At 42.5% G+C, this 26,908-nt stretch overlaps 1 protein-coding gene across 3 annotated transcripts in view; it reads right to left on the bottom strand.

Annotated features, from left to right (window-relative positions):
- Positions 1 to 26,908, bottom strand: part of MCC (MCC regulator of WNT signaling pathway) — a 530,407-nt gene that overhangs the window by 48,290 nt on the left and 455,209 nt on the right. For all 3 annotated transcript variants that reach the window (XM_073624625.1, XM_073624626.1, XM_073624627.1), the window contains 5 exons: positions 25,912 to 26,001; positions 25,662 to 25,810; positions 21,231 to 21,371; positions 17,814 to 17,914; positions 13,628 to 13,811 (listed from right to left, as the gene is read on the bottom strand). In XM_073624625.1, the coding sequence (XP_073480726.1) occupies positions 13,628 to 13,811; positions 17,814 to 17,914; positions 21,231 to 21,371; positions 25,662 to 25,810; positions 25,912 to 26,001 (665 nt within the window). The remainder of the gene's footprint in view (positions 1 to 13,627; positions 13,812 to 17,813; positions 17,915 to 21,230; positions 21,372 to 25,661; positions 25,811 to 25,911; positions 26,002 to 26,908) is intronic.

A 26,908-nucleotide genomic window follows, 5' to 3' on the forward strand; every position in this document is an offset into this window, starting at 1 on the left:
TACCTGTTTTTGACAAAAAACAAAGTCCCCCGGAAGTTACACCCCCCCCCCCCCGCCCATTCACGAAGCACAGCGCACGTTGCGCATGAGCTGTAGGGAGCCGGCTGTGAAGCCACAAGGCTTCACTGCTGGTTTCCCCTACAAGAAATGTAGCGGAAAACAAAATAAAATACACTTTTTTACCTGCAAAAAATGTTTTTTTGAAAAGGTGAACTTATCCTTTACTTGGCCTTTATTAACTTAATGATAACTGGCTATAGGGATCAATTGCACCACCTTTCCTAGTATTCAGTAATGAAAAACACTTTTCAGGTGCTACTTCGAGCTATAACTATTTTGAGAAGTTATTTGTTAAAACGTTTTTTTTTTTTTTTTAACATATGGGTTAGTTTACACATACAAATATATTTTCACACTCATGCTTTTCATTATAGCTTCTTATATATAAATTGGAGGTGTGAGCCACGATTGAGCATCCCAGTCTCAATTTTCACTATTTTTTTTATCCTTCAGTGCGTGTTGGGACTAGATAGCCTGAGAAACGTGTTGAGTAATTGTATATCTATCCTCATAGGGCAAAATAGCCATTTTACTTTGAAAAATGGTTATTGATTACTTTAGGCCCTGTTCACACATAGTGCAGTGACCTACGTTTTACAGCAATGGATGACTGCAGGTCACCGCTAAGAGACACAGAAAGAAAATGCATCCTGTTTACACTGCAACACAACCCGGAGGTGCGGTGCACTGAACTGCAATAAAAATGCAGACATGCTGCACTTTATTGCAGCATGCAAGAAGGGACTGGATACACTATACAGCAGCACAATGCACCACGCTGCTGTAGCGATATGAATAAGGTGTCAATTTGTGTACTTCATATAAAGTTGAGACAAAAAAAAGAAAAAAAAAAGAAAGGGAACTGTGTAATGCGCACACTAAACCACATACATATGATTACAAGTATGACATTAGTAAAATAATGGCTGTAAGTGTTTGTAAACCCTTACACACCACTTTTCCCTACAGGTAAGCCTATAATAAGGTTTAGGGCATATTTACCATATACACTTGCGCCAATGTCATCGGCACATGCGCACTGAAGAAAGTGCACGATCGTGCAGTCTCTAAAGGGCACGTGCTGTGACCGACTGCTCCCACGCGCATGTTGCAGGAGTGACGTCACACGACTCCGGCCAGTCACAGAGCTGGAGTCCACGGCCCCGGAAGGAAGAGGGGTGAAGATGGACGCGGTCACCAGCGGGGACCTCGCGGGCTTCGTTTGCAGGTAAGTGCAATATAATGGGCCAGTATGGAATGCATACTAGCCGATTATGCTTTTACTTTGCAGGGGAAAAAAGAGGAAGTAAAACCCATCAGGGTTTACTTCTTCTTTAATTCTCTAAGTAGCACATAAGAAGTCCCATGTTTTCCCTTTTTGTAACCCTTTCCTTGGCCTTGTTAACAAATACCAGTTACGTTACACATAGCATAACAAAAATCTATCTATCCAGTGTGAGCATCTAATAATTTCACTCCCAAATACTACTTGTGTTCTATGCTCCCTCTTTAACAAACCAGTGAAATGAGCAAAGGTTTTGAAAAAAAAAAAAAAAGCTAGTATGATCACCAGTTCTTACTGTGATCGAGGACCTTGAAATAACAGCCACACTGGCTTACACTTCAGGCCTTCCTGTGTGTATGCAATTGAACTGTATACAAGTCTTGGCACATTGTCACCTTATAACTAAAGTGCCTGACCTAGGATCTTTATTGCAGATCACCCGATATGGTTTTAAATCTGAACTCCTCCCTTGCAATGGGTCCCCCCACCCCCCTCACTGCAGAGGTTAGATGGTCTAATTTTATGTTTTTCTTACCCACCCCTCTGCTCCTACAGGCTTCCCTTGAGGCTGCAAGACAGATTCCCTGCAGCTACTTCTCCTCTATGTTCTAGTGCTCCTCTGACATCCTCAACTCCAATGCAGAGCCCATAGCCTTGCACTGGATAGGACGACACAGCAGGGGCAGATTCAGAGGGGGCAATTAGTGATGGGCCGGCGGTGAGTGTGCGGGCGGGTTAACGAGCAGGCGGGGATCAGCAGGTGAGTGAGCGGGCAGGCTGGTCGGTGAGCGGAGGTGCTGGCCAGTCAAGGAGCAGGCAGGGGAGGGGAGCAGAGAGATGACGTCTCTCACCACCCACCCTGCATCGCTGCAGTTCCGCCCTTAATGTGCAGTCTATGGGCAGCAGAGAGATTACATCATCATCTCTGCTGCCTGTCTTCACTCTGGCAAGTGACAATCTGCATCTTAGCAGGCAAGTGACAATCTGCAACATGTGGCAAGCGACAATCCGCAACATGTGGCAGGTGACAATCAGTAACGTGTGGCAGGTGACGTGGCAAATGACAATCCGCAACCTGTGGCAGGTGATGTGGAAAGTGACAATCCGCAAGGTGTGGCAGGTGACGTGGCAAGTGACAATCCGCATCTGGTGGCAGGCAAGTGACAATCTGCAACTTGTGGCAGGGACGTGGCAAGTGACAATCCACATCTGAAAGTAGGTCAACGTGAAAAGTGACACACTCGGGGCTCCCACTGATTCTGCATTATGGTGAGTTGTAATAGAAATAATGACCTTCAATCATCCTGACATCATATCAACCATGGTGCAGTGATGATGAAAGCGCTAACACCAGCCATTGCCCCGATAAATTGCCCGCAAAAAAAAATATTTTCTGGCAGTGCCTCTCCTGATACTAGACTCTGGATCCGCCCCTGTGACACAGAGATACAATCCACTGTTGGAGCGTAGGGAAGTAGTGCAGAACGTCATCTGAACAGAGGAACAGGTAAGTAAAACTGCTTTTTTCAGCCCCTTTACCTAAAAGAGCATTTAACCTTTTTTGTGTGGGGGCTGCCCCAATGTAAGGGAGGATTTTAGCTTTTCCTGAAAATAAGCTAAAAAGCAAGTGACAGATGAAAATAAAATAAGAGAATTTTGTCATTGGGATTGTACGTGCTTTAATTTATATCATCTGGGCGTGGCCTGGCAGCTCATGGAGTAGGACGTGAGTAGAGAGAGCTCCTTCTCCCGGCACTCCTAACACAGATCCTGTGCTAATATCCGCGGCATACAAAGTTCCGATCTGTCCCCCAGTGATCCAGGCAGGTGTGGGGAAATGTCACCGCCGAAAAAGACGACCGGAGCGGCCGATAAGCTGTCACAATATCGCCGCCAGGAAAAGGAGATGCAGACCGAAGATGGCGCCGGCTCAGGTACAGACCCAGATCCCCATGCTGACGGCACAGTTAAAGTACTTGATGCCATAGCGGCTCTCCAGGGAACTTTGACAGCCAAAATAGATGAAGTAAAGATAGATATATCCCTGCTCAGGCAAGATCTATCTAGAGTGAGAGATAGAGTAACGGAGGTGGAAACCCGGGTCGGCACAATGGAGGATACTCTGTACCCTCTGCAACATGCTCAACAAGACATGCTGAGGCAAATTCAACAGTTGCAATCTCACCAAGACGACCTCGAAAATCGTATCAGGAGATGCAACCTTCGGTTCATAGGCATACCGGAAAAGGAGGAAGGCACAGACCCGGTCACATTCTTAGAATCTCTCCTTACTACGCAATATGGTAGAGAAGCCTTTTCTATGATGTTTGCGGTGGAGAGGGCTCACCGCATCCCAGCAAGACCCCCCCCGCCTGGAGCGCCACCTCGTACATTTATTGCAAAATTCTTGAACTTTCGGGACAGAGATAAAGTTCTCCGTTTATCGAGGGAAAAGGGAAATATACAGCTAGGAAATACTCATGTTGCGGTATTTCCAGATTTTTCTAACGCAATACAGAAGAAAAGAGCGCAATTTCAAGATGTAAAGCGACGTCTGCGCACATTGCATCTTAAGTATGCTATGCTCTTTCCCGCCAGGCTGCGGGTGGAGGAAGATGGACGCGCACAGTTCTTTGAGGACCCTGAAGCTGCAGCAGCATGGCTAGACCGAAGAGGCCGTCCAGCATAACAACCGCTTCAACAGTGAAGATTCGACAGATGGTCGGACTTTCTTTTGCTAGATGATGGAAGGTGAGAAGGAGAACCATTGTTATGTATAACCTGGTAATGACATACAAGGCATAGTGAAATGCTTCCCCCTCCCCTAATCCCATCCTTCATATATCGATTACCACTGAGAAGTATTTCATCACCAACATCACTAAGCTATACATACTCACTATGGACAGTACTTTATATCTGCAATACTCCTCTTCCCCTCTGTCCCTTAACTTGAACTACAACCTGGCGGAATATATACAAGGAACTAAATATGGCCTGAACACAAGCCTCACACCTTTCCGTGCAGACTAGGAACAAGAGAAAATTCTGACACAGACATAGCTCGGATCCACATGGAGGTGCCGTGGGAGGAGTATGGTAATAACTTCGATCCTCCTCTTGTCACCTTGCTTCGTGACTGTCAGTGGGAAACGCTTTTTGATTTTCGCCCCCCAGGAAATGGTTATAAAAAGCAGACCACGATTAGTGGCTACGCTAAGATTTGTGCCTCCAGCTGGTTTAAATAGTTGGATGTTAATGTTTGTTTTGCAGGTTCGGGGAAACATGCTCACGCCAAGTTGGGGAGGCGTGCAGCCGGGAGGGAAAGGAAGGGTTCAATTTTGTTATTTTAGTTTTGGGAAATGTAACATGACTGTATTCTATGGTCATATCAGCACATATACCATGAACAGAAATGCAGATAAATGTGATATACACAGGAAGAGCTGGATGATTGAAGATTTATATGTGAATATGTTCTTGCCTGGCTGGTCTGATCTAACGGTACCTATTTTCTGATAAAATGACCTCTATTAAATTTGTTACCTGGAACGTAAGGGGCCTGCGAGATAGGATCAAGCGGACAGCGGTCCTGCAATACCTGAAATCACAAAAAGCTGATATCACTGCCCTGGTAGAAACACACATTACTGGGCATCTACAGGCAGCTTTAAAAAAACCATGGGTGGGATGGAGCTATCATAGCATACATACCAACCAGTCTAGAGGAGTCTCAATTATTGTCGCCAAAAAAGTGCAATTTGAGTTGGTGTCTTTGGAATCGGACCAGCAGGGAAGATTTTTGTTTCTTAATACGCTTATAGGAGGGAACCCGCTCCTAATTCTGGCAACCTATGTGCCTCCCCCATTCGCGTCGGAGGTGGTCATGAAGGGATTGGCATTTTTGGCCAAGAACCCGTCGACCCCAGCCGTATGGATGGGAGACTTCAACATGGTCATGAATCCAGCATTAGACAGGCCATCACAAGAGAGCTCCCCCAGAGGTTCATCACAACACACTAGATTAAGCCGGCTGCTGACAGAATTCGCCATTACGGATGTCTGGAGGTGGCATAATCCATCCACAAGGGCATACACTTGTCATTCAGTGGGTCATCACACAATGTCACGGATAGATTATGTGCTAGTAACCAATACTCTGCTACCAAAGGTTACAGGCTCTGGAATCGCACCTAGAGCTTTATCTGATCACGCACCGTGCTGGATAACGGTATCTCTACTAAAATCCGCCCCCACTTCCCCATGGCGACTTAACCCCTTCTGGCTCACAGTACTACCAAACATAGAGGGCCTTGCGTTAGAATTACAACACATACTCAATGATAAATGTAACAGAGACGCTTTAGCTGCGGAATGGGACTCATTTAAAGCACACGCACGTAAATTACTGTCCCTCAGGATAAATAGATTTAAAACATCCTCCAAACTTATTTTACAACTGGCAACTGACAAACTGACTGAACTTGAAAGAGAATACACATCAGACCCTAATTCTGTAAATCTCCAAAGAGTTAAACTACAAACTAGAGTAGTTAATCACATGCATATAGAAAAAGCTAGACAACAAATTTTTTTCTGCAAACAGCGGGTGTTTGAGCATGGCGAACAGGCTGGTAAGCTCCTAGCATATTTGGCACATCTAAATGACAAACCCCCAGTAATAGTGTCCTTGAGTACACCACAAGGAGACAATATCACGGATCCCCCCCAAGTAGCGGCCAGGTTTCAATCGTTCTATGGTGAACTATACAAATCCCAGAATATTTACTCTCAGCAGGACATACAGGCCTATTTGCACACGATACACTTCCCCAGACTCAACATGGAACAAGTCGAGATGCTTGAAGCTCCTATAACACAGGAAGACATAGCGGAAGCAATTTCCCATCTATCCAAATCTAAGGCACCCGGGTCAGATGGTTTACCTTTAGAATTCTATGACACCTTCTCAGAGATACTCATTCCTAAGCTCAAACAACTATACCACAATATTTTCAAATCGGGAATACTCCCCCCTTCTATGCAAGAAGCTCAAATAATAGTCCTACCTAAGGCAGGGAAAGACACTCGTTTTCCCGAGTCATATAGACCCATTTCCCTGCTCCAGGTAGACATCAAATTATTAGCCAAGATACTAGCCTCACGCCTCAACAAAGTAATTTTATCCCTGATTCACCCTGACCAAACTGGTTTCATGCCGGGCAAAAATACGGCCATGAATATCAGACGGTTATTCATGAACCTACAAGCCCAACATAACAATCACGGATCTAGGGTGGTGGTGGCCTTGGATACAGCCAAGGCCTTTGACTCAGTAGAATGGTCATTTTTATGGGAATGCTTAAAGGAATTTGGTTTTGGCCCTCGCTTCCTTAAATGGGTACAAATTTTATATCAAACACCGAAAGCAAGAGTACTCGTAAATGGGTGGCTTTCAGACCAGTTCCCCCTGGAAAGGGGTACACGGCAGGGGTGTCCCCTCTCCCCTCTCCTGTATGCACTGGCAGCCGAGCCGCTGGCGATTGCTATTCGAACGGAACCAGGTATTGATGGGTTACGTATAGACAATTATACCGAAAAAATAGGCTTATACGCAGACGACACCATCCTATATCTAGCAGACCAGAGTACATCGCTTCAAACCGCGTTAAGCATCATTGAAAAGATGGGAAGCTATTCTGGTCTGCGCATAAATTGGGATAAATCCCAGATACTCCCCATAGATCACTTTCCACCTCCGTATACATCCCAGGAACTCCCCTTAACTAGAGTTAATATGATTAAATACCTAGGGGTAATGGTTACACGAGACTTAGAGGACTATATAATTAATAATGTGGAGCCATTGTTCTCCCTGATCAAAACCAAGACACAGGCCTGGTCCAGATTGCCCCTGGGGGTAATGGGACGGATAAACATCATCAAGATGATTTTACTCCCTAAAATCTTATATATAGTATGGCATGCTCCCTTATATATCCCTCTTAAGATCTTCAAGAAAATGGAGGCTATCCTTAATTCTTTTGTTTGGGGACATGGGCGGCATAAACTGGCCTGGCATATCCTTAAAAATCCCACATCTATGGGGGGAACCGCACTGCCGGACTTACAGGAATATTACATTGCGGCTCAACTATCTCATTTGTACTATTTCAATAAGTCTGAAATGCAGCGCTACAAAATGTTAGTATGCGAGGACCCAAGAAGTCCACTGTCGACCCCTTTGCAAGCCATATTCAGAGGGGGACAGGTACACAAAAAAACCCCCAGATTCAATGGAGGAATGCTCTCACACCATCAAAAAATATGGGAAATAACTCTGAAACGGCTAAAAATGGGGCACATATATTCCTATTCTCCCCTTTGGCTTAATAATAACATGCCAGAACTCAAAAATATTCCAGACCCACAGGTGTGGGCCAGATACGGGATACTATACCTACATCAGGTAATGACTGATATGCGACCCAAATCCTTCCAATCTTTAAAAGATGAATACTCAATCCCACATCACCTATTGTTCAGGTACCTGCAGCTTCGCCATGCTCTACGCTCACAAACCAGACACTTAACAGGCTTCATTGCTCACCCTCAGGTTTTGGAAATAATCTTGGGTGAAGAATCCCAAAAACTAATCTCAGGACTATACCACACTATTCGCATACCTGAGATTCTATCTGTAATCCAGAAAGCCAAATCAACATGGGAAAGAAATGTGGGAGCCATAGATGATACAGACTGGGATGAAGTGTTAGAGAATGTAAAAACGTCCTCACCCAAATTATCAGACAGGCTCACCCAGCTATATATAGTTCACCAAGCATACCTGACACCACAGAGGCTGGCAAAATTCAAACCCTCATATAGATCCACCTGCCCTTTATGTACTCATGGACCAGGCACCTTTTATCACCTGATATGGGAGTGCCCCACGATACAAGAATACTGGAGACAGGTGATAAAATTTTTGCATGATAACATGGGCTCCCCGGTTGTCTTAGACCCAAAATTATGTATCTTGGGGCTACTACCTGATACAGATTTAGACAAGTTTCACACTACTTTCATATATGAAACTTTATTCATTTCCAGAAAAGTTATAGCTCGCTCATGGATGCAAACCACACCTCCTAGTTTAGCAAGCTGGAAAAGGGATGTTAATAGTACCCTTCCCTACAAAAAAATGATTTACATACACAGAGGCTGTACTCAAAAATACTCGAAGATCTGGGACAGATGGGTGGAGGATGGAGAGACCTGTACATAAGATATCCAAAACCGAGTATTGCCCGTGTGGATAGTAGAGCCATATCCGATACAGGATATATAGAACCGGACAAACATGAGATACTCACACGAGTTTAACCTTGTAAGAATACATTTCAAGTGCTAAAGTCTTCTCTTTAACTGTTCTTCATAGCAAACAACTGAATGTAATCACATGCATCTGTAATAGTTATGACTGAATACTTGTATCAAGATATGTCAAATACTAACTGTAAATCGGTGAATCTATGTTCAATAAAGTTGGATTTCCCAATTAAAAAAAAAATTTATATCATCTATTCCTTGATATTTAGATGTAATGTCATTTACAGATGGTAATACAAAATACCAGCAGAACACAAGGATAGTGCAGTTAAGCCAATACTTAATTTTCTGCATAATGGCCTTTACAACAGTCATATAAAATGGTTGATGATATGGTATTTCGTTTCCAGCTGTTTGTCATTGGCAGCTGGCAACTGTGGTAGCTGTATTTACCAAACATTGTTCTGTAATGAATGGTGCTCGATCGAAAAGAAATACAAAAAAAAGACTTGACAGAATTGTCAGGGGTCAGGAAAGCTGCTTATGAAGGCCAGTTGTATGGATGAAGTGACCCTTGATTTAAGATATCACATATGTTCAGATGTCTGATGGATGAAGGGGATATCAGACTGCAGTGTAACATTCTGCCGATTACAGCGGAAGAGAAGAGGTTACACACAACTAGCTGCACTTTTCTATAGCACTGGAAAACAGGCTCATAGATCTCTAGAGGAATGGTAATCATCTGATGGTGCAGGGTTAGGTCACCCATTAACATGTCTGTCTGCAACACCGCATGATCTCAGTTATCAGCTAGGGAATAACATCCCATCACTGCTTGTATTAAGTTGCACCATTTGTGAAGCATTAATGAGCAACCGCAGCACTATTAACAAAAAGTCTAATTCCTCCCTGTGGCGTGATGAAATATTGATAATGAATATGTTTCCCAACTCAAGTTTGTGGAAATCTGAGAAACAGAACTTGATGTCCTTGAATACCTTTCAAGTAAAACGAGACTAGACCCCCCCCCCACAAGCATAAAAAAAAGGAGTTGACGCAATATGAAATGTATACAGCTCAGTGGAACTCGGGAGAAGATTGAGTAAGTTCATACAATGCAGTATGCTTTGCAGATGTGTAAGAAAATAAAAAGGCAGCTGCAGTTAACTAGGATAAGGACACAAACTGGTATGTTATTTGATATTGGGGAATAAACCACACTTCTATTAACTTCATCATATACCAGTCTGCTTCAGGACATCTTAATGCAAACTTCAGCTTATTTGTGCATTGCATAGTGATGATGTTCAGATTTACACTAGTATATCCCAGGCTCACACTGCCAGTATGGGAGAAAATTTCTCCCCCTGTGTAATCTGAACCTATTCAACTCCACTATTCATATAGATTGTGCGCAGGGGCGGCCATACCATGTGTGCAAATTGTGCAGCTGCAGAAGGGACCTCCAAGTCTTAGGGGCTCATTTATACTAGATATCTGTTGGCAGATGCAGTTAGCCTTGTCACCTGTAGGCAGCCTCATGCTAATTTCTGCATTAGACAAAGGAGTCTAAATGGGAGTAAATGGGAATCGGTCCCTTTGAAATTTCGTACAGTGTTTCGAGAGAAAAGGTAGTCTGATTGGACACCGAACTCTCAAGAGACTTTGATGGCCATCTTAGGTGAAGGAGCCCATATCACCTTGCCAGGCATCTGGTGTGTGATGGGGAGAGGAACCCACTTGTGCACAGGGCTTAGCACAGGGTCAGGCTCCAGATGAGGAGGGATAGCTCAGGGAAGGCTCCTTTTTCACTTCCAACACTCCGGCACACGGCGTATAGGTGTAGAGCTAGAGAAGACTACAGAAACCTCCTCTGCCTATTCAAAGAAGGGCCACGCCTGGTAACAGTAGCTGTCCTCCAGTAATGCCAGCCATAGATGGTTTGAATCTCGGACGGTTTAGCAGGGACCACTGGAGATTCCACCATGTATGGGCAGGCTGAATGTACTCAACTGATCAATCAACTTGGGTACAACCAGCTTGCTGGACTTCACATGCGATTATTGCAAGCGGCTGTTCTAGCTGCTAGCAATAATCACTGTCTTCTCCCGGCAGGGTCGGCTTCCCCTACCCCCCATCCCCACCCCACCCCACGCCACGCCAGGAGAAAACAATGGCTTCGCACGAGGGAATCCTGTATCAACACTGTGTCAATGGGGGAATTGCAGGAAAGAAATTTGCTCTGTCTATACCCAGCCTAACACATACTGTGAACACTGAGATGGTATATTATCTGGAGTGCTTATCTCTGTAATGTAGAACAATTTATCTATTGCTGCAACTAGACTGTGCAAGTATGCTATAAACTGTGTGCAAGTATTTCCTCCCAACACAAAGTACCCAACTCAGGCCCTGCCTAAATGTCAGTCAAATGGATGCTAGGACCCCTGCCACAGTCATATAGACCTAGACATGAAATCCCCTCCATCTAGCTGTAAGTTGAAAGAGTGCACAAATCCTATTCTACTATTCATATAGACATATAGCTTGTGCACAGTTGTGGGCATGTCATGCATGCAGATTGTGCAGCTGCACAAGGGTCCCCTAGGTCTAAGGGGCCCATTAATACTAGATGTGGGTCAATGGATGCTAGGACCCCTGCCATTGTCATGTAGACCTGGACGTTACTCACTTCCATCTAGCTGTACGTTTATTCAGAGTGCCAAAAACTTGCACTGGCTCTTTGGTGCAGCCATTAATTCTACTCTACACTTTCACAAAAGTAAGCCACTGGGAGAGTCTAACGCAGAATGGCATATATAAACATTTCTTATTAGGAATGTCAAGTCACATGCTCAGTTTTTGGGCTGGTGTGATTAATACTGTTTTGTTTTCTTTCAATCCCCTAATTGGGCCTGATACAAACTACATACAGTACACAAACTGATTATCTTTCCTTTACTTCAATGAGCTGCTCCCAAGCCAAAAGATGCCAAAGTTATAACTAAAGAAGTAATTTATAAAGAACCGGTGATTCGAGGTACTGTTTGCATGGATCTGCCTGCAATTCCGGGAACTTGTGCAGGCAAGTGGCAGGAGCAGAGGTGCATGCAGTTGAGTTTTTTGGCTTAGAATCCTTATTTGCAATATGTTTAAAGCAAAGAAATTCAGGGTCATCACATCTGGGATCAATGGGCTATTCACTGATAAAATCAGCAATCATCAAAAAGTGACTGAGCCAGGCGCTCGCAACATCTGCTGCGTTATAAATATAGTGGCTGTAACCAACTTCCCTAAGAATGAATAAGTGAGGTGCAGCTATTCAAATCCAAACTAGTGAACCTGAGTGCACCAAGTATGGCAAACGATCCAGTGGACAAATGTGTAATTAATAATCATAGAAATAATTTATCATCTAATAAAAAATGTCCCTAAATGTGCCTATAGGAAGCATGATTAGTACATACAATATACCCCAATCTAAGCATCACTTGTTTGTTTTTACTCTATTGTTCCATTTGATGTGCCAGAATTTAGTGACACCCAGGCTGGGTTGCAGTGCCAATCGCAAATACAATGCCACCTTTACAAGATCTCACCATCAGTAGATAGCACAATATCCATACATGGTGGAGCAATAAAAAAAAAAAAGTTGGAGGCTGTCAAGACATGTGAGTATTACAACAGATCAGTGCCTGAAAAGCCACTCTGTCACTCCAGTGTGAAAGCCCTCGTGCCCTTGTGGGACGTTAATAAAAAAAAGTCCTGCAAGCAGCATCTTTGGGGTGGTTTAGGAGTGGTGTATACACCGTATGTTTAAACATACATGTCCTGGTTTATACAGAAAGGTAAATATAGGCTCCTGCATTGGGGTACTTGCTATAGGGGCAGACATGCGGGCTCGCTCCCAAGCTGGGCTGTGTATGTCTATAGACACACACAGCATGGCTTGAACTTCCCCCCTGCTCACCAAGTTTGACAAACGGCAACAGAACCCAATGGCTCTCACTGTGGGACCAAGATGAGAGAGAAAGAAGACCTGCAGCCGGACACAGCTCTGGATTGATACAGGAGTCAGGCGTGTTAGGGAGGGGAAGGGGGAACACACAGTGCAAGGTTTTTGTTACCTTTAAGAGGTTACTCATCCTAGAAAAAAAAAAAAAAAGTCAACCTCTGCAGCTGCCGATTTTTAATAAAAGGCCACCTACTTGTCCAGGGATCAACCCGGGCAAGTTTTTCACTGGTCTTCAGGTCTCCGGCGCCAGCATGTTTACTGTGGGAAGCTGGCTGGGTCTCCTTCCGGCTTTGTGAATGGTCCCGCAGCCTTCTGGGACTTATCCCAGAAGGCTGCGGGCAAAGGGGGGGGGGGGGGGCGCAAACTTACGCTTTGGATCGCCTATGCAAGCTAAGCGGAAGTGGGAGCGGGTACTTATCAAAACTAAGCATTTGATCCCCCCCCCCCCCCCAAAAAAAAAAAATGTCCCAAATGTGGAAGGGTAGGGGTGGGGGGGGGGGGTTGGTATTACATAAGGTACAACTTCCTCTTTAGGGAGAATTTCCACTTTAATGCAGAAAATGCATCAAGGTTTCAGACTTTAGAACCACTTTAAGATCCTCCATTGCACTGGGTTTTACTTGCTAGGCTTAGCATTGTGCACTTTTTATTTAATATAAATAGAGAGACAGGTGGGGTCTGGTCATTTCCAGCTGCAGACGGTTTGGAAATATTAGCTAACAAAGCACATCTGAGAAGTCTACCGTGTTCTGTCCAGTAGGGACAGTTTAAAGAACAATACAGTAAGGAGAGTTTATTACAATACAATAATTATTGTAATCTAGTGTAATTTGTACATTAGTAATCATGGGACTTACAGTTTTTGTACAATATGTACATACAATAATGCTACATGAAATAATACAGTAAAGGCTGTTGACTCTCTGTAGTACCTTGTATGGCTGTTTGAAGACAGACTCTCCCATGGCTGCACACTACAGCCAGTGACAGCAAACGCTCCTCCACAGCTGCCATCCAGCTTCATTAGTAAAGCTTTAGCAGCGTTCTCTGCGGTCTTTCTGCAGTCATGTGCTCGCTTTAGCATCTGTGTGATATTCTCATCCCCTGACTGCTCAGCTGCATCACAAAACCAAAAACAAGCATTAAATGTGATCCAAAGAATGCCTTCATATCTATCATCCGAGTTATGCACCATTCACCACTAATGTCAATTCATTTTTGAAGGCAAGATTCCAGCATAAAGAACTCAAAATGATCCAGTCACAAAACTGACACAGAGTAAACTTTAAAAAAAATACATAGGTAGGTTGCTTCAGTGAAAATCCTCATGTCAAAATAATTCAGAAATTCAGAAATATGGTCAGTGCAAGGTAAAGAAAAATCTCACCCTGTCAAAATTAAGAATGAAGGGGGTGGGGCAAGCTCATGAGAGGAAATCTGTCATGAGAGATTATCAAAGGCTGCGATTTTTGACCTCTCCTTTTGAGAATGCCATTTCATTGGTTGTTATGCTGCTGCTAGAAATATGTTGCCTAAGTTGCTGACCCATAACAGGAATGGCCATACAGTGGGGTCTGTTATATTGCAGCCATTTGCTAAAATCATTTAAGTTCATTTTTTTTCCTCATTAATGTACACACAGCACTCCATATTGACAGAAAAACACAGAATTGTTGACATTTTTGCAGATTTATTAAAAAAGAAAAACTCAGGTGCTGTCCATTTCTTCTGATCATCCTTGAGATAGTTCTACACCTTCATTTGAGTCCAGCTGTGTTTGATTATACTGACTGGACTTGATTAGGAAAGCCACACACCTGTCTATATAAGACCTTACAGCTCACAGTGCATGTCAGGGCAAATGAGAATCATGAGGTCAAAGGAACTGCCTGAAGAGCTCAGAGACAGAATTGTAGCAAGGCACAGATCTGGCCAAGGTTACAAAAAATTTCTGCTGCACTTAAGGTTCCTAAGAGCACAGTGGCCTCCATAACCCTTAAATGGAAGACGTTTGGGACGACCAGAACCCTTCCTAGAGCTGACCGTCCGGCCAAACTGAGCTATCGGGGAGAAGAGCCTTGGTGAGAGAGGTAAAGAAGAACCCAAAGATCACTGTGGCTGAGCTCCAGAGATGCAGTCGGGAGATGGGAGAAAGTTGTAGAAAGTCAACCATCACTGCAGCCCTCCACCAGTCGGGACTTTATGGCAGAGTGGCCCGACGGAGGCCTCTCCTCAGTGCAAGACACATGAAAGCCTGCATGGAGTTTGCTAAAAATACACCTAAAGGACTCCAAGATGGTGAGAAATAAGATTCTCTGGTCTGATGAGACCAAGATAGAACTTTTTTACCTTAATTCTAAGCGATATGTGTGGAGAAAACCAGGCACTGCTCATCAGCTGTCCAATACAGTGTCAACAGTGAAGCATGGTGGTGGCAGTATCATGCTGTGGGGGTGTTTTTCAGCTGCAGGGACAGATTGACTGGTTGCAATCGAGGGAAAGATGAATGCGGCCAAGTACAGGGATATCCTGGACGAAAACCTTCTCCAGAGTGCTCAGGACCTCAGACTGGGCCGAAGGTTTACCTTCCAACAAGACAATGACCCTAAGCACACAGCTAAAATAACGAAGGAGTGGCTTCACAACAACTCCGTGATTGTTCTTGAATGGCCCAGCCAGAGCCCTGACTTAAACCCAATTGAGCATCTCTGGAGAGACCTAAAAATGGCTGTCCACCAACGTTTACATCCAACCTGACAGAACTGGAGAGGATCTGCAAGAAGGAATGGCAGAGGATCCCCAAATCCAGGTGTGAAAAACTTGTTGCATCTTTCCCAAAAAGACTCATGGCTGTATTAGATCAAAAGGGTGCTTCTACTAAATACTGAGCAAAGGGTCTGAATACTTAGGACCATGTGATATTTCAGTTTTTCTTTTTTTATATATCTGCAAAAATGTCAACAATTCTGTGTTTTTCTGTCAATATGGGGTACTGTGTGTACATTAATGAGGGAAAAAAAAATTAACTTAAATGGATTTTAGCAAATGGCTGCAATATAATAAAGTGAAAAATTTAAGGGGGTCTGAATACTTTCCGTCCCCACTGTATGTTCTGACACCCTTTTATAGCATTCTTGTCCTGGTTCTGTGGCCCAAAAAGTACAAACGTTAGACACAGCCAGGCATTTAACATTTTCAGAAGGCAGCCATTGATGCCAATCCCCTGTACTCTTCATGAAAGTCACTTTAATAGTTTTTTAAAGCAAAACACAGAGTTTGAATTTTCCATGTTTTAATGAATCTACCGGTTTTAGATAAGGAAACTTCTGAAATCTTACATATAAACATCGATATTTTAAATGGCTTTCCGTGAAATGTTAGAGCATTTTGAGATGCTGTAGTGTATTGCTGCAAGTATTAAGTATAAAGAGCTACATACACCAACACAGGATGGTACTGTGGGTGTACACTAGAATAGTACAGTGCCACGTCCTAATCATGAAGCAAGATTAGAAATGGAAAAGTTTACTTTATAGGCACCACTGATAAAAAAACAACAAATCTGATTTGTAATGGTTCACATATCAATTCTAAAATGGCCTATAAAAACAATACTGTAACATCCTACAGTTTAGAAACTTGATATCTCCAATAGTAGCCGCTTGAATCAGGGGTACATGACCTGGAAACCCTGATAACTAGAGCACTGCTGTAGAGATTAGATAGTAGCATTCAGAAAAGCTCTACATATTTTGCGGGAACCACTTCTTCAGGAGCTTATATACATTTTCTCTGACAAAGGCTGCCTCTCTCCCTCTTTGTTCCTGCGGCCTGGCCTGATGTGTGTTTTTACACACTCTTAGACTGTCTAGATGTAACCCCATTTGGTGGACTCTTATTGGTATACATTATCCTCCTGTGGAGATATTAAATTATTATTTTAGAGTGTTATATTCTGAATGGCCTCTTGATCCCCCTTTTATCCATCCTACTATGACAATGGAATAGTATGTATTAAACATACCATTATCAGATGGTAAGTCTAGTTTATGTTCCCACTGATAGTCTACATACAAGACTCTTGCCCTCCTAACATCCATGCTGCAAGATTGTTATTATTCCTTATGGTTTGACTGACTTTGTCAAATGTAAATAACCTCCTGAAGAAGCGGTTCCTGCAAAAAATGTACAGCTTTTCTCAATGCTACTGTCTAATCTCTATAGCCATGCTCTAGTTATCAGGGTTTCCAGGACATGTACCCCTGATTGAAGCGGCTACTATTGGAGATATTAAGCGTCTAAACTGTAGGATGTTACAGTATTGTTTTTATATGCCAATTTAGAATGTGAATTGTTACAAATAAAATTTGTTGTTTTTTTTTTAATCAGTGCCTATAAAGTCTATTTTTCCATCTCTAATCTTTATTGCTGCAAGTATTGGTTTGGAAAAAAAATAGGGAACGCCTCTATTCACCCAAAGGGCATTGGGCTTTATTTCTGGGTAAACTTTCCATTCAAAGTTGGGCACAGATTAATCTAAATTCCGCTGGGTCAGCAGGGTTAAGCAGAATTTGGATCTGTGTATGGCCCCCTCCTTGTTCGATAAAAGGCAATAATTAGATTGGCGTCTGTCGAGCAGACATGCTGGAGAAAAAAAAAACAAAAAAAAAAAAACAAACTTTGGACGATCAGCAGCAGCAAGTGCTGCCAAGGTTATCCTGACACCAGCGGGAGCCACTGTTAGAATACAATGTCCTGGTGGGGGGAGGGTATTTCTCCATTCATCTCACTTGTGTGAAACCGGTTATGTTTTTTTTTTTTTCGTTCAGCCCACTGGCTTTTCGTTCAGCCCACTGCTTGTGTGGGTTTCCTCATTGAAGTTTCCAGTTTCCTCTCACACACCTAAGACATGCTAATAGGTTAATCTCCTCTGGTCTAAAATTGACCCCTGTATGATATTCTACTAAGTGCTCCCAAGATGGTATCCTTACTATTGGCCCAACAGCAGATAAAGCACATTGTGTCCCCAGGAAAAAAAAGCACTACAGAAAAATAAATGATTTTTTAAAATTATTAATATTAGATGATTTTAAAGATTAGGGGCTTTTGAACTCTTACCTACTGATCCAACTCCAGCAGCTCTGAACTGTCCAAGAATGAGAGACTGCTCACTTTCTGCAAGTGCTAGTAATAATTCATATGCCTCAATACACTGCTCACTAAAGCAGAAAAGAGAAAAAAAATAATCAATATCTTGAAACAGCAACTGTATATCATACAAAGACAACCATGGAGCTCCAGATATCTCACAGGTAATGGTTAAGCCACAGAATCACTGGTAACCTAGATTTATTGCTACATTTTAAATGTTGATCGGTGTTACTGTGCCATCTGTGATTAAACTCAAGAATACAGGAGAGATAAATGAAAAAGAAACAAACATACTCAAGCAAAGGGATCGCCTGCTTGTGTTTTATTGCACTGGAAAATATAAGCTCCTACAAATGGCTTTAGCAAACAGTGTAAGAAACGTCATATGTTTCTTGTATCAATAACCACACTTGATTAAAAGTTACATTAATGTATATTGGAAATCCAGTAAGTGTTCTGTATTGCAGGATCCAGTTTCTTTGGAAACAGGTTTTGGAGTTTACAATAGATTCCACTGCAACTACATAACATAATAATAATAATTTCTCTAATAGATAATGTCATGACCACAAGCGCAGATGTGACTGTCAATTGATGCAAGTTAGTTCATCACAGGGTAACCAAGATGGCTAGATGCCAGCCAATTAGTACGGAATAATGTATGTTGAGGAACTTCTCTTATTTGCTCCTTTTTGGTCTGGTAATTAGACCATTGGCAAAATGCTGTTATATCTGTTTAATAGGTAAAAAAAAAAAAACGTAAAAGCTAAGTTCACCTTTCTGAACCTGTTACATCCATATTTAGGGTGTAACATGTTCAGGCGTAACTAGATCTTTCAGGGCCCTGATGCAAGAAACCATTTAGGGCCCCTCTAACACCCCCCCTCCCCATTCAAACCAGTTCTGGGAAGGTGTCCATGGCCATCCTCCCAGAACTCTGCCTCCCGTGTGGGGTGCACATCCAACGTGCTCTGTGACACAGCTGATCACGATAAAGGGCTAACCACAATGGCCCTTTACCATGTGATCAGCTGATCACATGAAAACAGACTTGCAAGTTATGGGCAGCCCTTTCTTCCCACGATGTGTCGATTTGAGGAAAGGAGAGCCGTTAACCAGCAAGACTGTCAGTACATGGTTTACACTGATAATCAGGGCACTGATCATCAGTGTCCCTAGCAGTGCCGCCTATCCGTGCTCATCAATCAGTGCCGCCTATCAGTGCCGCCTATCAGTGCCGCCTATCAGTGCCGCCTATCAGTGCCGCCAATCAGTGCCGCCAATCAGTGCCGCCAATCAGTGCCGCCAATCAGTGCCGCCAATCAGTGCTGCCAATCAGTGCTGCCAATCAGTGCTGCCAATCAGTGCTGCCAATCAGTGCTGCCAATCAGTGCTGCCAATCAGTGCCCGTAAGTGCTGTCTATCAGTGCTCATCAGTGCTGCCTATTAGTGCCACATATCAGTGCTCATCAATGCCCCCTATCAGTGCCATTTATCAGTGCTCATCAATGCCAGAACCCATCAGCAGGACTCTGAGCTGAGAGCATCTCTCATACAGCTCAGAGCCTGCACTCCCTCCCCCCTCGCACAGACAGGACAGGAGAGAGCAGATTTGCTCCTTCTCTTCCCGTCCCTCTTCTCCCGTGTGCACTGCGGAAAGTGTTAAACTAAGCAGCTGAATGATCAAACTCAGCTGCTTAGATTCACAGTTCCCGCAGTGCACACAAGAGGAGAGGGTCGGGAGGAGAAGGAGCAGATCAGCTCTCTTCTGACCGTATGAGGGGGGTGGGACTATCAGTGCAAGGTCTGAGCCATATGAGAGATATGCTCTCAGCTCAGAGCCCTGCAGCAAGCAACCCTGCTGGGGTCCCCCCTACGACGACGGAACGCTAGGGCGACTTATCCCCCTTCACAGCTCTCACCCATTCGGTGACCCGGATTCCAGCAGCTCAGGGGGATGTCTCACTCTTGGGATCAGCAAGTTGCTTGGTGTGCCATGATGCGAAGGTGTGTTCCCGAGCAGCTGTGTGGAGCAGGAAGAGAGGGGCATGGGAGCAGCAGAGGGAAGCTGGATAGGAGGGGGCGACGGGGCGGTAACAAATAGAGGAATCTATTCCTGCCTCCTGCAGCCGCTGAATGTCTGTGGGAAAGGAATGAAAAGCGTGCATTCAGCGGCTGCAGGAGGCGGGGATCGATTCCGCCCCTCCTAATCAGCTGTACAGGGGGGCCTAAAAGGCATGGGGCCGGGTCACAAGTGCGACCCTTGCTCTTTCCTCTTCCAGCTTCTGCTGGCATCACTGTCCAAGCTGCTAGGAAGCTCTCAGGTGACGTACACTTGGCATCACTCAGCCTGGGACAGGAGCCGGTTATACAAAGAAAGCATTGGCTTATTCAGCTTCTGCGGTCGCCACTGGCTCCGTGGAATCTGATGGTCTGGGATGGCGGGTCAGAAACCCGATGATCACAATCTGGGCTTGCCAACCTGCCATCCCAGAGGATAGGCATGTGCTTCCCTGGTTTGAGGCTCCAATAGAAAGCTGTTCACAGCAACACAAAAAAAAAAAAAAAAAAAAAAAGAGCAATAAAAATGAACTTTTTAAAATTAAGAGTGCAACCTATTTATATTATATGTTATGTATTGGTTTTAAACCAGAGAGTGTAAGGTCACTAAATAAATCATTCAATTTCATATCATTTAATAATACAAGCTCTCTCACCAATACCACACTATACTCCCTGCTGTTTATTCTGGCATTATGGAAATCCTTTACCCATGCTAATACGATACGGTTTGTGGGAAGTCTCTGTATGAGGTGAGTCATTAGATCATACTCACACTTATCAGATATTTTTGCTTGCTGTATACCACAAATGAGCTTTGAAAATAATAATTTGAAGTTTTAATGGAACTGCATTGTCCCTTGCACCCATGACAGGTCAGTGGACGACACAGGCCTTCTTCTTATGGAAAGAAAATGCACTGCTACCTATAGCATTCTTCCATGAGTCCAGGGCAGGGCCAGGCCAGAACCTCGATGCCCTGGGCTCGCAGGACATGGGGTTGAATGAAGATGGCCATCATGCAATCTGGAAGCAGAACAACATTGCATCACTGCATTGGTAAATCTGTATGAGACAGTGTGTAGCTACTGGTGCTGCTCTTTTTCTTGCACTGCTGAGGGATCCAGTCAGTCCAAAAAGCTGGTGATGACCCATATATGAATTATGTCACAAGTAACCTTGTGTACATCACCATAAGTTTAAACTAATTTTCTTTCCCATGAACAGACACAGTTTTTCCCTTGAGCAAGAAGCCTTCCAATGCAAAGCAAACAGCATAGCATTTCACAGATAATGCATGATAACAGGTGCTCCCAGACCCACCTGTACTGCAGAGCCAGCCTCAGGGCAGTAGCATTCGATTCATATTTCCCAACCAGCATACTCATTCTCTCCGCATTGTTCTTACACTCCTCCAGTGTTATCGTTAACAAATCATTTTGGGATTTTAAGTGCTCGATTCGACTGCAGAGGTAAGGAAAAAAAAAAAGAAAAATCAATATTTTATTCTCTCATGTAAATCACACATATATATATATATATATTTGTTTTAGAACAAACTGCACTCCATTGAGAGCAACAAATGCAGGCCAAACTCCAGATCAATAAGCACTTAGGTGCTATAATAATAATTATGCAGGCCTATTGTTAAAAAGCATAGTACAGCATACTCTTAACAGAGAGCGATCTCTGTGCATTTCCAATTGAAGTCTTCATTGAGAAGCTGTGCTAGAGGCTTTGCTTCGCAGGATAAATTTGCTTTGTATCTGATGGATATGTCAGTATATACAGTACCTTAAATTTGCTCTGCCCCAATATAAACAATCTGAAAAAGACAGCTTTTGGACTTAACTTAAAACCTATTTCTTGGAGTCCATTAAAAGAAACAGGAATTCAGAGACAGTCAGGTTTTACTGACATATAGGGGAGGTTGAGGACACTGGCTAGATTTTACAAGTACAAAAATTTTATTTTCTTTCTTGTCCATTGAGGAACAGAAGAATTTAGAAATCATGGGGATGTCCAAAAGTAGTTTAATCTGGGGGTGGGCAACAGTCACTGACAGATTCTAGAAGAGACTAGGAACTGTCTGCACTCAGGAATACATGAAGTATCAACATCTGAAACGGCACCAGATAAACAACATTTTCATTGCAAGAAAGAAAAAGTTGCCAATGACCAAGGGAAGGGCACGGAGGATCACTTTATGTTCAAGACAAGGACAGAGGAGATCACCGCCAAGGAGAATGACTCCACATGAAGGAACACTGAGCCTACACAAGCAAGAGGTCATGAACTCAAAACCCCTCCAAAAAAGAAGGAAAATAAATTCTGTTAAGAAACAGGCCAACCTATGATGTGGCCAACAGAAATAACACCGGGAAAAGTCCCCATGAAAACAGGCAACCTTGGACAAAAAAAAAAGGTCCAGAAGATCAGCCAAACTACGTTCGAAAGGCCCAAGCCTTATACACCCAACCCTCAGGATACATATTTTGTAATAATAAAAAAAACTATTCTCACAATGGGATATCAAAGGATAGTGAGAATCCTCACAGGGTAATATTCAACAAGGAGAGTAAATTTCAGGGGTCTAACAGGAATGGATGAAAGACCAGGGCTAGCTACCAACCATGAAATTGGCCTGGATGAAGAAAGGGAGTAGGGAGCACTACAGATACCCCTACAAGAATAGGCAGGGATGAAGGCATATTCCAACCCAGGACTGGTGTACATGAACACCAGAACAAGAGGATGAGCACAGCGCCATCCACATCCAGGGTTGTCGCTGGGGTCTGCCAGAAGAATTCATGGCCTGTCCTAATGTTGATCCAGAACATGGTTCTAAGAATCACCTGGTCCAGAAAAGTGTCCAAATCGTCCTAAATATGGGTGTAACATTGGTCTACAGAAGTGAGCACATGGCTTGCTGCTGCCAGCTTTGTTTGGAGTGGATGATCTGGAACACCTGGCTGCATAATACAGAGACCCGTGGCGGGGGTACAAGACACTTGCGAATTGGATCTCCTTAAAAAGAGATCTATCTGGTAAGCGGCAGTATTTTTAAAGGTGGAAGGACCCTTTCTGTCACACCGTCACATCTTCTTGGGTGTCTCCTATTATAAGTCACTGTGGAACAGTCAGCTGATTAATGTTATAGGACTTTGTTCTTCAGCCTTTGTAGGTTGTGGAACAACATTTACCTCATCAATTGTATTGAGGAATATGGACACTCAGGGAGCACGTTGTTTTTATGTTACTGACCTATTTGCACACTCATGAGTTTCACTTATTAATATTGCTCTATTAGTAGCTAATCAAAGGGCTGTCAGCCCACATAAAAGTTGGTATATGTTTATGATATATGTGTCATTATTTATATGCTAATCACTATTCACTTGTTTCTTCTCCTACCCTAACATGAAGCATGGTCACAAAGGTGGCGTTCACTTTCAGAACAAACACTGAAATAAGAACTCAAAATACATACAAACTGAAACCAAAGTATAGTTTCCTTTTAAATACAACTTAGTGGAAGCCATTTCCAACTAACTACTTAGAATTGTGGTGAGTATTGGTGTAAACTTTTTCTGGAATATGCTCAGGACAGCTAGGCGATGCGTATGGTTTTAGTCGGTTCTCAATGGCAGGTGCCCATATAACATGCTAATACATCTCCAACAAAACCTACTAAATATTTGAATTTCAGTAATTCTTCCATTAAGGTAGAAAGTAAGCTCATCATCCATGAGTTCTTTTTTCATCATTCACTATAGCTTATAAGGATAAGACTGTATACTGACTGGTAAGCCACAAGTCTTGTCCAGCTCAGCACATTTCACTGCTAAGTTCATCTCCAAAAGCCGGGCCTCTGCTTCAAAGCCGTGTATTAATTTCTCATGCCCCTATTTTGATTGCTCATAAACAGAAGATAAAATCATCCCTAGAATGTAATATGCATTCTAGAGATGTAATGCTGCTAGCCGCTACAATTTGCATATAACCAACACCAAGTATCAGCATAAAACAGCCAAAAAATCATTAGCGCTCCCTGAAGGATAAAGCCTGGAGATTGTCTCACTTCTGCTCACCTGGAATCCAGATGGTAGGAATGATAGAGCTCTCACTCATAGATTAAGAGCTGATTTATCCCTGCTCAAGAGAGCTTTTCAGATGTTCCCTACCTGTATTTTACTGATTGTCAGACATAATGGTTTGCTGCAAACCGTTACATCTGGAATGTGTGCAAAGCTTTCTAAAAAAACAAGCTCACTGGGAATACAGACTGTTTTCCCTTTACATCTCTGTGTGGTAGCTCCACTAAGGTTATGTGCCATTACTTCCAGCGTTAAAAGCACCAGACGTCACTAGGAAATGCTGATCGTATTTCTTTAGCTGTTCTTACTAAATGTCACATCAGAGTTGTAACAATCATATGTCCCCGGTTTGACATGTTTTACTGTCTGAAAATTATTACAGTGCTTTATCCCTGGCTAGAAATATACTTTTCTTTCATTGGAAACAAGTTAAACCACCAGACAGCATATATTTATATTTCTTTATTTTGCTCCTTCTCCATTTCTTTTCTTCTGTGTATACAGAACTGTCTTTAACATCATTCAATAAAGTGTTTGCTGTCATACAGCATCTACAAGGACAATAAAAGCTGTAACCTGACAGCTACAGTGTTTTTTTTTATCTCGGATTATAAAAATCTTTTGTACGATTCTAATAGTCTAGGTGGTTCCGAGGAAAAGAACACAATAATTATATCTTTTTTATAACATAAATGCATTTGATAAGGTCTGAAGGGCTACCTATCTTTTACAGTCTTCTAAAAAAACAGAACCCCCTGTCCTACAGCTGTTTGTGGACAGCAGTCTGACTGCAAAAATAAACTTGCTCCCAAAGAGAATATTTCTGGATGTCATTGCAGGTAAAGGTTGTTCTTTGCCCCAAGAAACCTAAGGGTGTGTGCTGGGAAAAATCTTCTATGTTACTACATAGGAAAGTGGGCATTTCCATGTTTTAACCACTTCAATACTGGGATACTTTCACATCCTTCCTGCACAGGCTAATTTTCAGCAGTGTTGTCGCACTTTGAATGACAATTGCGCAGCCATGCAACACTGTACTCATTAAATTTTTTGCACACAAATAGTGCTTGCTTTTAGTGGTATTTAATCACCACTGTTTTTTTCTGCAATATAAACAAAAAAAGATCGAAAGTTTTGAAAGAAAAAAAAAAATAATTTTTCTTAGTTTCTGTTATAAAATTTTGCAAATTATCTTTCTTCATAAATTTAGACCAAACTGTATTCTGCTACATTTTAGGGGAAATAACCCAATTCAGTTTATATTATTTAGTCTGTAGCAAAGTTATAGAGTATAATATATGATATAGATATATATATATATATAGATATAGATATAGAGATATATCTCTATATCTATATCTATATATATATATATATATATATATATATATATATATATATGATATATATCCCTCCTGGGCTTTCATGTTCTTGTGATGGAGATTTTTCTGTCTGTGCTTTCTATATGTATTCTGTATAATTTTTCTACCCACACATTGGCTTTTAACTTCTTATATAATACATTTTTGTATTTTATTACATTATTTTCATTGGTGCCCTCAAAATCACTTCCATATCTTTGCTTTTCCTATATTTTAAATTACATTTATAAAAAAACGAAAGCCTCAGCAATATCACAACGCATTACAGCATGTACCTATTTAATCGCTCTGTTTCCACCTCAAACTCTCGGATTTTGCTCTCTGAGATGGCAGATCCATGGGAGTAAAGGGTTTGAAATATCTCCTGTATATTGGAGCAATCTTGCAAAGAATGAGCCAAGTGTTCAGCCACACTGCTAGATACCTGCAGAACATACAAGATTAAAATGAACCAATCACTGAGAAGAAATGTTCAAACTAATTGACAGCTAAACATTTACAGAGGTTTTCTGTTCTTGTACTCACACCAATGCTGCTGATCTCAGAACCCAGAACTGGCCTTTCCGAAGATGAGGACTCTGACCTGGTCTTCGACAACTTAACCCGCTCTGCAATCTGCAGAAAATTTACAAATGGCTCGGATTACCAGAGAACAGTACTAAAAATGAAATTCAAGCCAATACTGAGTTAAAGTGGGGAACCCCTGACAAGTTTTACTTGTGTCTGCACCACCACTGAGGAGATATTCTGTTTTCCCGGGGTTTAATTGTGGCCCCAGCTCTTGTCTTGGTGACAGACCTCAAAAGGGTTCTAAACCTTCCCTACTCTAAAGCTGGCCATGCACTGATGGATAAATCTCCCTGCTGAGTTAATGTATTCTGACAGCAGAGGGCTGAGGCTGTCTGACTACCTGAACAGTGGCTGCCTGTGACTGCATGCAAGTGCTGTTCATCTGACAATTTTTAACCCATATTTTTCAATTGAAGGATGTCGAGCAGGAGGGGGCCAACAGGACCCGCAATAAAGCGAACTTTGCCTGGTTCATCAGGAATCAGACAAAATTGCCCATAGTATCTAGCCAGCTTTACACAAAAAAAAAAAATTATGCTTTTTGTCATGTGCTTCATTACCCTGTTCAATGACATGGATGAGATATATAGTTATAATTACAGACTGCAGTTAGAATAGGGTTTTATGAAATTAACACTAACCTAACCCAGCTACAACTTTGTTTTCAGTGTGGAAGGCTGTCATGTATTGCATATTTCCTAAAATAAAATAATCTACCTTCAAAGTTTATAAATCAATTGTGCTTGAAAGAAACATTCTAACATCACAAGCTTACCATATTTAAAAAGATGCGGTTTCCCAAATAATTGGGTACCAAGTGTTGTCAAAAGTGCATCTGCTAGTTAAGGCAGACTTAAAGCAATAATCTAAAATTCAACTCTATAACAACCAACCCTCTGGTCACTGCTGCTGAAAGTGGTGCTATATTTACAGGCTATATTTTAAATTATTT

Source organism: Aquarana catesbeiana, linkage group LG01 (genome assembly GCF_042186555.1).
Source record: "Aquarana catesbeiana isolate 2022-GZ linkage group LG01, ASM4218655v1, whole genome shotgun sequence".
Lineage (NCBI taxonomy): Eukaryota > Metazoa > Chordata > Amphibia > Anura > Ranidae > Aquarana > Aquarana catesbeiana.